The 12,671-nt window shown below is 37.3% G+C and overlaps 2 protein-coding genes and 1 non-coding gene across 3 annotated transcripts; 2 read left to right on the forward strand and 1 right to left on the reverse strand.

The window, feature by feature from the left end:
* The first annotated feature begins 1,054 nt into the window (after positions 1–1,054).
* Positions 1,055–1,633, forward strand: LOC113326853. The gene has a single exon (XM_026574528.1). It carries the CDS (start codon positions 1,055–1,057, stop codon positions 1,631–1,633), a length of 579 nt encoding a protein of 192 aa, XP_026430313.1.
* A 439-nt stretch (positions 1,634–2,072) lies between these two features.
* Positions 2,073–2,144, forward strand: TRNAC-GCA. The gene has a single exon. It is a non-coding gene; the product is annotated as a tRNA-Cys (tRNA).
* Positions 2,145–4,549: 2,405 nt separating this feature from the next.
* LOC113326914 (uncharacterized mitochondrial protein AtMg00810-like) lies at positions 4,550–5,547 on the reverse strand. The gene is made up of 2 exons (XM_026574576.1): positions 4,996–5,547; positions 4,550–4,861 (listed from the first exon to the last, which is right to left on the reverse strand). Exons 1-2 carry the CDS (start codon positions 5,327–5,329, stop codon positions 4,842–4,844), a joined length of 354 nt encoding a protein of 117 aa, XP_026430361.1. The 5' UTR covers positions 5,330–5,547; the 3' UTR covers positions 4,550–4,841.
* Positions 5,548–12,671: the final 7,124 nt, after the last annotated feature.

Consider the following 12,671-nt stretch of genomic DNA (forward strand, 5'->3'; position numbering starts at 1 on the left):
TAATTACACTTTGCCAAGAATTTCAACTAAAATTCACTTTATAACCTATTTAGATGCTACTAAAAAAATACTTTTAGAAAAAGAAGTAATCAGAAATTAACTCAAAATAGCTTTCTAAACTAAAAAAAAAAAGTTAAACAAATTTCAGTAAACAAATTTTTCCTTACTTGTAAATTAGGGCCTGTTTGGTACAGTTTTGAAAAACAGTTTTCAAAAATAGTTTTCCACTGTTTTAAAAACATACCCTTTTTTCCTTGTTTTCATTTTCTAAAAATTGTTTGGTAAACTGTTTTTGAAAACAAGGAAAACCAACTAAATCGGATCAAATGTAAAGATTCGTTTAAGAGATAGTATATTAGCCATGACTCACTTGCAGTTATTCTCCATCTCTTACTTTGTTCTGAAAAGAAGAAAAGAATAAAGAAAAGAAAAAAAGAGAAAACACAGAAAACAATAATTTGTTGTTTTCATTTTTTTGTTTTTAAAAACAGAAAACAGATAGAAAACATTTTCTGAAAATGTCCTTACCAAACGCATTTCTCCTGTTTTCTGTTTTCTCTGTTTTTAAAAACAGAAAACTGTTTTTGAAAACTATACCAAACAGGACCTAAGATTTTTTTTTTTTTTTTTTTGGAAAACAAGAAGCACCAGGGGTGCCATTAGTCAACCCCTTATCGGATTACACCGACAGAAGCAGGTTGTAATTAAGCTGGTCAAATCGCAAGGTTCGGTAGGTATTAACTTGATCGTCGTATCATATGAAAGAAGACAAGGCACGTACCCTCAAAACACCGCCTACGAGCCCTCTCCAGAAACGTGGTGGCTTAATTAACTAATTAGCGCCATTAATTATTATTTTTAGGCTAGTCGTGCCACCGCGAAGGTTACATGCATGATAGTTTGACTAAGCGTTGGAACCATTCCAAAGCCTTCAACAAACGTTCCTATCCCTTTTTCTCCCTTTCTGTGGATATATTTTCTTCTGAGCTCATCTTCATAATCTCTATCAAATTATCATTCAGTTGATTAATCAGAAACTTGAAATTCAAAAAGTATGGAAAAATCTTTGGGAGAAGATCGAGTTAACAGTAAAGGCCTAGGAGGACGTCGTATATGGGATGCAAATAGTTCACTCTATGATACGTTTGAGCTCCACTCCTTCAGACGTCAACTTGATGCAGCCATTATCTCTTCTGCAAGGTCTCAATCCATGCCTCATTTATCCAGCGACCATCGTCGGCTTCTTCAACAACAACAAGCAAAGTCCACTAAAACAACGACAGCAGTTTCGAAAAAATCTAAAATTTTCAGATCTCTAAACAAATTTCTCAGATCATTTTTGAGACATAAGGCTAATTCAGTTAAAGTGAATAAATTCGATGCGGCTGCTGAATGTGCTGATCACTTTGGTCATGAGTTATCAACGATCCATGAGTATCCAGAGTGGGGTTTTAATAAAGGATTTCCATTCGAAGAATCTGATGATGATTCCAACTTTAAAATCGCAAAGAAAGTTTCCGATGATTCGATTATCTTCAACAAGTCCAAGTTTGACGAAGACTTTATAATTGTGAAGAAATTACCGTCTGATCGGCTTACGTCCACAAGTGCAATTGGTATTTCCTTGATGTAGACAGACTTATAGGCAATAACGTGAGTGATTAAGTTTTAAATATACAATGTATCTTGTGTTAGTATATTTCAATATTTTTCTTTAATGTACGTAGAACATAGTATAAGTTCAGTTGTAAATTAATTTAGGCGATAGCTTCTTTCGTTAACTATTCCATCCATTTTCTAGTTAGCTTAGTCACCGGGAACGTCACGTTTGTCATTGTATCTACTTGTTTAACGCAATTTTAATTATACTGAACTTGATTTCGTGGTGCAATTTTGTTCCCATTTTTTGCATTCCCATTCCAATTGCCAGAGTTGTTTTTGATTCAGCTTTAACCAAAAAGATATTACTAACACATTGAGGGAAATTCTGAGATTTAGCTGGATGACAAATTTGATCATTGGTTGTGAATGTTAGATTATTAAAAAAAAGGTATTGGTTTTTGACCACAAATCGGTCCATAGCTTAGTGGTAGAACATTTGACTGCAGATCAAGAGGTCACCGGTTCGATCCCGGTTGGGCCCTTTTCATTTACTTTTATTTTTATTTTTTGGCGACATTTCCAGAATTAAAGAATTCTTCTGGTGAAAGTTGGGCTATCTCTGAAAACTATAAGATCTCCACTTGAGGAATTTCTGAAATTATACCAGGCTCTTGTCCACTCGTTGAGACTTTGTTTTGCACATACAATGCATGACCGCGCAGAATGACAGATTGCGGATTGAAAACATACCCTCCACATTTCAAAAGAATAATTCAAGTCGACTTCTGATAACAAGGGCATAAATAATATGACATTCTAATAAATGCGCATTCAGAAAAGGCACTCCCCTTTGCAAACCTATCATTAACAATAGGAACAATATGTTAATACTAAAGAATTTAGAGGAACACAGATAATAATTTTGTACTTCTCAACTCCCTGCTTTGCCCTCCCCTTCTTCACTACCATTGTACATCTGACTCTAGATCAAAATCGGAATCAGAATCTGCATTCGTATAGTAGGTCAAAGTAAGACTATCCTCGAGACCTAAGGAACCCCATCCACCCGAATCTATGAACTTCTTCGCGGACTCTCTGATATCTTTCATTAGCATACTCCAGTCTAGACTTTTGCTGTTAACATAGTACTTTACGCCCATAGGGTGCAGACGCTGTTTTATGCCGGTCAGAAACTTTAAGGGTATTGAGCGGATTTCGAGCACATCACGCTTGAAGTCTTCGAATACGACCATCATATCAATGGTTTCAGGTCCAAGCTTCGCCAGGTTAACTATCTCAATGTCGGTAGTAGGACCACAGCGAAAGGTGTTTCTTTTTCAAGCACAACAAGGGAAGAAAAAGTCAGGGCAATCATGGCTGATGCACCAGTGGGAAAATCCCCAAGAAATACAAATTCGTCTAGCGGATTAAAATATATAGGTAGTCTACTCCCGCAACTCTGAGGTTCTTGTTGCACCTTGTGGACAAAATTCTCTAAATCTTCGTTATGGATGCTATTAATATTCATTGTTGGCTTGTCTTTCCCATTGTCATATGCATTACATTATCAGATCTCGCCTGTCCCACAGGGATTGGCACCAAATGGAATTGGATATCCTTTGTCTCTTTTGTCCCCACCATGACAGGCTGCTGCAAGTGGAATTGCAAGAGAGGCGGCATCATCTTATCCCCAAGTCGCATGAAATAGGTTTATATATTTAAATGCATGAAAACCTGATGAAAACTCGAGGCTGTGTACAAGACTCCGTTTACATGGGCCTCAAGGGTGCCAGCAACTGTTTCTCCTACCTTGGGAAGGATTGCGATGTCAGTTAGCTTTATAACCCTGTGCTCTTCATGAATCTCGAGTTCCAAGGAAGGAGCAGCATTTTTTTTCCAAAGATCTCTTGGTCCTTTCGGCACAACTTTTTTCTCAGACTTTCCGCCAGAACTATCACGCAACAATCTACTGGCAGTGTCTCTTTTTAACCAGCGAGCGAGTGTTGCCTGAAAAATCATACGGTGCTCCTCCGATTCCTCAGTCTCACAATATTTTGCAAGAACATAATTTCTGATTCGCTTCGAGGATCCGGGTACCTCCATTGAAAAACAAAATCTAGGTCTCGTACAGAAATAAAAGATATGCAGATTGTCGAGATAATTAATGTTGAATGTGTTTCTCTTCAATACCAGTGGAAGGGACGGAGCCAAGAATTTTATTATGGGGGTGCAAAATTTGCTATGGGGTGCAAAAGAAAAATCCAGGAGGTGCAAAAGTGCAGATATATGCTTGGATATATGAATTTTTCTTCTAATGGCCCTAAAATAGGCTTTGGAGCCAGCAGGCAGGGGATTCAGGAGGCAACCCCTTGCAATGGGTTGGCTCCGCCCTTTATACCAGGACAAAAAAATATGCAGATTGTACCTTCTAACATATGCTTATATGTTTTCCAACAGGACTAGAAAAAGTAAACCAGACTAAATTAGGAAACCTGTTAGAATTAGGGAAAGGAAATCCCCTATGAATTTACAATTATCCTTTCTCGGTTTTTCTTTTCTTTCTTTTGATGTATTCTACTCTTAAACTTTTCACCTAGAGCTTTCATCGAAATAAGGATGTTCATGTGTGGGATTCCTTGAAAGAAACCTATCTTATGATCTTCACACACAACTTTGTTTAAGCTTTCAGTTTTATCGTCATATTTATAAATACCCGAATCATGTATACAACAAAACCTCTCGGTTCTTCGTGAGGGAGAAAGGCTCGTAAATAAAAAGCTTGTTGAGGAGTGAACATGGTATACGAAACTCCAGGGTCCATCTCCAAGATTGATACCTCTCTTTTTTATCATTGTCTTCATCCATTTTCCTCTGCTTATTTTTAAATGACCATATGTCTATAGGATGATAGGGCTCTAAATTGTTAGAAGCACAGATTCGAAGGACAAATGCTCTAATCTTTTCATTACTAAAACCAGATAGAGTATAAGCTTATTTAAAGACCAAGAAAGAGAAGATTAAAAGTCAACATGACAGCTCATAGTAATTACAGCCTGTAACAGCTATTAACTGTCAGGTGAAAATCATTCTCTAACTAACTGCTGGCACTCTAGTTTTACACTAGCTTAACACCTCCCCGCAAGAGAATGGCATCTGGAACAGAGACAGTAAGCTTGTCATGTATGTACTCAAAGCGTGAAGAAGTTAAAGCTTTGGTCAGAGTGTCCGCAAGTTGATCTTTAGTGCAGATATGATGAACCTGCAAAGCTTTCATAGCAATTAACTCTCTAACAAAATGAAAATAAATCTCCACATGCTTCATGCAATTGTGAAAGATAGGATTTTCAGATAAGTGAGTATCTCCCATATTATCACACCAGAGAGTAGGAGTACCTGACACAGGAAGATGCAATTCACCAAGAAGAGATTGAACCCATAGAATCTCAGAAGTAGCTTCAGCCATAGCCCTGTATTCAGCCTCAGTGCTAGAACGAGACACAGATTTTCTCTTGCGAGAGCACCATGAAATCAGATTGGGACCTAAGAACAATGCCATGCCACTAGTAGATCTTCTATCAATAGGATCTCCACCCCAATCAGCATCACAAAACATTTGAAGGGGAAGAGAAGAAGCTCTTTTGAATTGCAAACCATGAGATTTAGTTCCATTTAGATAGCGCGGAATTCGCTTAACAGCACTCCATTCATCAACAGATGGACTATGCATAAACTGACAAGCTCTATTTACTGCAAAGGAGATGTCAGGCCTGGTGATGGTTAAGTATTGTAAGTCACCATAGTACTTCTATAATGATGAGTATTATCAAATTCTGGTGGAGAGGTGGTAGCATGAGTGTTGGCAAGAGCAATAGGAGTAGACACTGGTTAAGCAGATAAAAGTTGAGTCTTCTTAAGAAGATAAGTGACATACTTCTATTGACTGGGATGAATACCTCAAGCTGTATATGTAGCATGTATACCAAGGAAGAACTGAAGAGTACCCAAGTCTTTGATTGCAAATTCTGACCCCAAAGAAGCAATGAGGGACTGAATTGCAGAGTCAGAACTACCTTTGACTAATATATCATCAACATAAATGAGCACATAAAGAGATGCAGTAGAGGAGACTTTGGAAAACAAGGAGGTGTCTGTCTTAGAAGAGAGAAAGCCTTGAGAAGTAAGAAAAACACTTAGTCTCTCAAACCAAGCTCTAGGAGCTTGTTTGAGACCATATAAATATTTCTTTAGTTTACATACATGAGTAGGGAAATCCTTATTGATGAAGCCAGGAGGTTGCTGCATGTAAACCTCCTCATTAAGAAATCCATGAAGAAAAGCATTCTTCACATCTAGTTGCATGATAGACCACCCTTTAAACAAAGCAACAAAGATTATTAATCTTATTGTTGTGGGCTTCACTACTGGACTAAATGTGTCCTCATAATCAATACCCTCCACTTGGTTATATTCTTTGGCCACCACTCTGGCCTTGCATCTTTGAAGAGAGCCATCAACATTCTTTTTCAATCTAAACACCCATTTTCATCCAATAACATTCATTCCAGGTCTAAAGGGAACATATGCCCAAGAACCATTTTGAATAAGAGCATATATTTCTTCACACATGCCAGTTCTCCAAACTGGAATTTTGTTGTCTTCTGCAAAGGTAGTAGGAGTATCCATAGATTCAGCAGAGATAGCTGTAAAAGCTGAGGGTTTTGAAATGCCATTTTTACTTCTTGTAATCATAGAGTGAGAGTTAGTGTAAGGAATTGGAGGAGCATATGAAGTTGAAGTAGGTGGTGGAGGTGGAAGTGGAGATGGCAACTGAGATGAAGTAGGTGGAGAGGTAGATGTAGATGGAGGTGGTGATGAAATTGGTGGTGAAGGTGGTGAAGGTGGAGGTGGAGCAGGATTAATAACAGTCTGATCCAAATGAAGTGAGGATGAAGATGATATGGATACAGTGGTGGAAGTGGGTGCTTGGGTAGGAGCAACACAAACAAATGTTTTATAAGGAAATTCGGTTTCATCAAATACTACATTGTTGGATATGATAAGCTTATTTGTAGAAGGATTCAAACATCTATACCCCTTATGCATGCTGCTATAGCCAAGAAAAAGATACTTGACAGATCTATTTTCGAGTTTATGCTTATTGTAAGGTCTAATACAGGGATAGCAAGCACATCCAAAGATTTTAAGAAATTTGTAATCTGGAGACTCAGCATAAAGAGCCTCTAGTGGTGTAGAATTACCTAGAACTGGAGTTGGCATCCTGTTGATGAGATAATTAGCAGTCTCAAAAGCATAAGACCAGAAGGATGAAGGCATTGAAGCATGATTTAATAAAGAAAGTCCAGTTTCCACTATATGCCTGTGCTTTCTTTCTGTGGTACCATTTTGCTGGTGCTCATGACGACAACTTACTCTGTGAAGTACCTCATAATTTGTTAGAAAAGAAGAAACATTTCTATATTCACTTCCCCAATCATTTTGTAGCATCTTAATTGTTGTGCCAAAATAATTTTTAACATGAGCCTTGAATGTTTAAAAAGTAGAAAATACTTCTGATTTATTAGCCAAAGGGTACAGCCATGTGAATCTGCTAAATGTATCAACAAAGCTCACATAATACTTAAAACCATTGACAGACTTCACAGGAGAACACCATATATCAGAATGGATAAGATCCAATGAACCATAAGAAGCTTTATTAACTGAACTAGAGTAAGGCAGACTATGGGACTTGGCTAACTGACATTCAGTACAAAGTGAAGGACTCAGATGAGCTAAAATAGAAGCATCAACTTCAGACAATATATGCTTCAAAGTTCTGAATGATGGATGTCCAAGCCTTTGGTACCAAGCTTTTGAAGAAGAAGTAGTTGAAACAAAGGCATTAAATGTAGGAGAATCAAAGTTGAGATCATATAGTCCATTCCTAATACCTCCCTGTAGCAGTTCCTTGTGAATATGAAGATCCTTAACACAAACATGAGAAGGATGAAACTCAAAATAGCAGTTATTGTCTTTTGTAAACTGAAGAACAGAAAGCATCTTTTTCGACATATCAGGCACATGAAGAACATTGTTCATAATAAAGTTAGAAGAACCAGTGGAGAAATGAGAATTCCCAATGTGGTGAATAGACAAACCTGCTCCATTGCCAACTTTCACCTACTCTGCTCTTTGATACTCTGAGTGGAGATTGAGACTACCCAAATCATTTTTAATATGATAAGTAGCTCCAGAGTCTGGTGTCCAGTTTTCACCACTAGTAGAAGGAAAAGAAGATGGGTAATATTCATTGTAAACTGCATAAGATTCAGTTTCTTAAGGCCAATAATCATCATAAAAGGTGTCATAAGAACCATCATCAAAGTAGACATTGTGAGCTTGTGTGTAATCTGAGGCACTTTTGTGATACCTAAATCTACATTCCAGTGCAAGATGACCAAGTTTGATGCAAATTTGGCAAACAATCTGTGATGAGGATGAAAGATGAGGAAAGAAATTTGAATGTCTAGCACCATAACCACCACGAAAAATTCCTCTATCAAATCTACCTCCTCTAAAATTACCACGAAAACGTCCTCTATCAAATCTGCCTCCTCTAAAACCTCCTCTCTCAAATCTTCCTCCTCTAAAGTGAAATCCACCAGTATAATGACCAGAATACCAATCAGAAGACACTCTATATTGTTGATTTGGTGATGAATATGGGGATTCAGATGAAATTTGTGAGGGTACATTATTATGAGCAAGATTTGCAGATGCAATTGGAACATCAGTTTGAGATTCAACTACTAGATATTCTTCACTTAAGAGTAAACTTAGAATATCATTGGAGGAGATTGTTTCAAGACTCTTAAGTTGCTGAGTGTTGATTGCAATGCGGAAAACGTTGAACTATGATGGTAAGCCATTCAAAATGTGAAAAACAAGATCTTCATCAGAACAGGTCTACTTACTTGAGCAAGTTGATGATCAATAGACTTAGCACGACTGAAATAAACTTGCATTGATTCATTTCCTTTGCGTAAATGTTGTAAATCGTTCTTGAGTTGCATCAGACGAGATTTAACGGATGAATTATAGTTGTTCTCCAGTGTTTGTCAAGCAGTTAAAGATGAAGTACTTCCAACAATTGAAAAATGTGTTTCATCAGATAGGCAAGAAATAAGCCAAGAGAGAAGAAGCTGATCTTGGTGAATCCATTCAAGATAATCAGGATTTTCGATTGGAGTTTGAGTAATTGGATCTCGAACAAACTCTGGTGGTGCTAGTGTAGATCCATCCACATATTTGTATAAATCAAAGCTCTTTACCAATCAAACTATCTGAGATTTCCAGAGGACAAAATTGGTTGAATTAAGCTTTGCAGGAGAAGAAATACTGAGTTTTAAAGGATTTGAAGAAGATTTTAATGGATTCATTGGTTAATAGATTTGAGATTTGATGAGAAAATTTAATAAAAAGATGACACAGTTGAAGATCTTGAAAGAAATTGTATTGAAAAGTTTGATTGATTTTTTTTTTTTGATTGTTTTAGGTTTTGGTGATCAGGGATGGCTATGATACCATGTTAGAAGCACAAAGTCGAAGGAAAAATTCTCTAATCTTTTCATTACTAAAACCAGATAGAGTACAAGCTTATTTAAAGACCAAGAAAGATAAGATTAAAAGTCAACATGACAGCTCATAGTAATTACAGCATGTAACAGCTATTAACTGTCAGGTGAAAAGCATTCTCTAACTAACTGCTGACACTCTAGTCTTACACTAGATTAACCTAAATGAACAAGACATAAACCCCCTCCCAATACCTTCATTTGATATCCGGCCTTCTTATTATCGTTGAAACAGTTTGGCACAGTTGGGAGCAATCAGAACTTTTCATCTGCCAAATCAAAATCCATAATCTTCTTTTGCTTTTAGTCTAGCCAATAGAGTGATCCGTTGCAAGGACGGCACTCCTGTAAAATTTATACGTCACTTCTTCTCCAATGCTTCTCCATCCAGTGCCGCTCCCAAGTGTATATACCTCGACCGACCCTTTGATGCCCGGGTCTTGTTCATAATTATATAATGTTGGATAATGGATCCGAATGACCTTGTACTTGTCAATCGAAGGATGGTAGCCGAATCCACTCACTACATAGCCATATTTAGAGGTGTAAAACGTGCCGGCCCGGCACATGAAGTCACGTGCTTCACGTGCCATGTGTCGTTCTGTGCTATGCCAACGATTTAAACGTGTTGTGCGGCGCTGTGCTTTACTGGTCAAAAGCTAGGCACGACAGAACCCACAGGCACATCACACGATTAAACGTGTTGTGTTGTGCCGTGCTGGCACACGTGCTATAGACAATTTGAAATCACTTAACGTATACATTAAATTGTTCTGTGCTATGCCAACGATTTAAACGTGTTGTGCGGCGCTGTGCTTTACTAGTCAAAAGCTAGGCACGACAGAACCCACAGGCACATCACACGATTAAACGTGTTGTGTTGTGCCGTGCTGGCACACGTGCTATAGACAATTTGAAATCACTTAACGTATACATTAAGTCGGACATTTTCACGAAAATTTAAATAGACAACATATCATTTGAAATTATTTTAAGTAAAATTAACAAGTTTATTCAATAAAAGGAAATAGCCCATCAAATATAAAATTGGATCATTGTCATGTAAATTAATGTTCTACTAGTCAACTATGGGTAATGGCATTATAACAACGATATTGAATATATTTTCCAAATATTAAGGTATTATATGTGTTGTTATAAAAATAAGTTAGCATAAAATGTCAAAAATTAGCTAGAATAGTGACTCTTATGTGAAATATACACAAAATGTGATGTATTATGCTTGTTATATGGTGTACCTGTGCATGCTATGACGTGCTTTCTTAACGTGTTGTGTTGTGCTAGGCCACGTGCTTATCCGTGATGCATGTTGTGCTGTGCTACTGTGCCGACTAGGCTAACCCAGCACATCCCATGAAACTAACGTGCTGGGCCGTGTCGGGCTAAATCACGTGCTGGGTTGGCCTGGGCTGGGCTCAGATTTTAGCGTGCTGGGTTGGGCTCAGATTTTAGTATGCTGGGCTGGGATGTGCTCGTGCTGATACATCCCAATTTACACCTCTAGCCATATTTATGCTTTGACCTTGAAAGGTTGATGTATTCTGTAGTGACAGGATTGCAGATGTAGACAGGATCGTCAACTTCGTGATGAGGTACATTGAAGCAAACGAAACCATTGCAAGAACCAACCATCCTATCCACGAACGTATTGCATCGGTTGCTAACGACCGGATGATTGATCTTCGTAAGATTATTGTACGTGAACTCCACCCCACTAGAACTACACATGCTAAAAATTTCAACATAATCTCCAAAGTAAAGTTGAAGGTTTTTGCCACGAACGGATGGTTGAATCGAGAAAAGAAGTCCCACTTTTTTATGTGTTCCGAGATTTTCCCAGCTTTTGCAAACAAGTTTGCACTTCAAAAGTTGCTCGGGAGGGAGACGAGTAAAGATTTCTAATCTCTCGTCGTCATTAAGATTCTCCATCAATCAATATAACTAAAATAAAGCTCTCAAAATCCAAAGTTGAATTGTTAATGTTAGACTTACCAATGAACATGAATATTGGCCGCTCTCTATACGTGAGTGTTATGTGTGTATATATATAGAGAGAGAGACATGGAGAAAAAGATGTATTCCTAAAAGAAAACTGGTTTCTATATAGAGAGAGAGACATGTAGAAAAGGATGTATTCCTAAAAGTAAACTGTTTTCAGAAACCAACAGAACGGATTAGGAGTACTGAACTTAAACACATTTCCAACTCTGCTTGCTGAGATTATCGAGCAGTACTGAACTTGATTTTCTGGTTTTGTGGTCAAAATTCTTATAGCAAGCAAGAAAGAAATTTTTTGTGTAGTCTGTTCGATTCTGGTGTATGGTATGGTAGTTAAAAGCTAATTTCCTTCTTCTGCAATTTTTGATCAGTGCGATTGTGATATGGCTAAATGGCTCAAGTACTGTTTGTTTTTCAATCCTGTTAAAGGGGCGGCGGATTCCATTGGAGGGGCGGCAGTGAATAGGACAAAAAGGGTCAACATGGTAATTCGAAGTGCCCCTTAATGACTAATCAACCCCTACATAGTTTAGTGTTGATAAACTAGTTTAGTGTTGATAATCAAATTTCACTTATATTAACTCTAAAACAAATCAAAATCAGATTTTTAGAGTTTAAAAAAAAAAGTTTAGAGGAGAAGAAAAGAAAAACTTTTGTGATATTTGTGAAACCCTAGATTTTGATTCACTCAACCAAAATGAGTGATTCCAGTGACAAATTTGAGATGGATGAATCTCTAAATTAGTTCCCATTAGCTTTTTGTCGCTCAAAATTATCTAAAGTACGTAAAAAATAGAAACTTTTAAAATTTCAGAAGAACTTACGGTTGGAATTTAGCTCGTTACCAACCGTAACTCTTAGTTACGGTTCCAAAAATATCGAATACCAACCGTAACTGGTTCAATTTGGGGAAAACCCAATCGTAATACCAGTTACGGTTGGTAGAATGACAACATATAGCAACCGTAACAAATTACAGTTGGTAACTAATGCATCGGGATCAACCGTAACTAACCTACGGTTGGTAAGATAATTTGAGTTACAAGTCGTAACTCAAATACGGTTGATAACAGTGATAAAATTACAAACCGTAAAAAAAAAAAAGAAACATGCAGGACAACTTACGGTTCGTAACTTAAGTAACGAGACCAACCGTAAGTAATTTACGGTTGCAAAAAAATTTCGTAACTGAACATTTTATCTCAAAATCAAGAACTTACGGTTGGTATTTGAGTTAAATGAACCGTAACATCAACCAAATCTATAGTTACGGTTCCAATTGGAGTTATTACTAACCGTAACTCACATGCAACACAGAAATTTCAATTTTGATCCAAAACCCTAGTTTTTGATATAAAACTAATTTAAATCAAACACAATAAACTAAACCATAACTGGGTCTTTTCGAAATATAGT

This window comes from Papaver somniferum, unplaced genomic scaffold (genome assembly GCF_003573695.1).
Source record: "Papaver somniferum cultivar HN1 unplaced genomic scaffold, ASM357369v1 unplaced-scaffold_10, whole genome shotgun sequence".
NCBI lineage: Eukaryota > Viridiplantae > Streptophyta > Magnoliopsida > Ranunculales > Papaveraceae > Papaver > Papaver somniferum.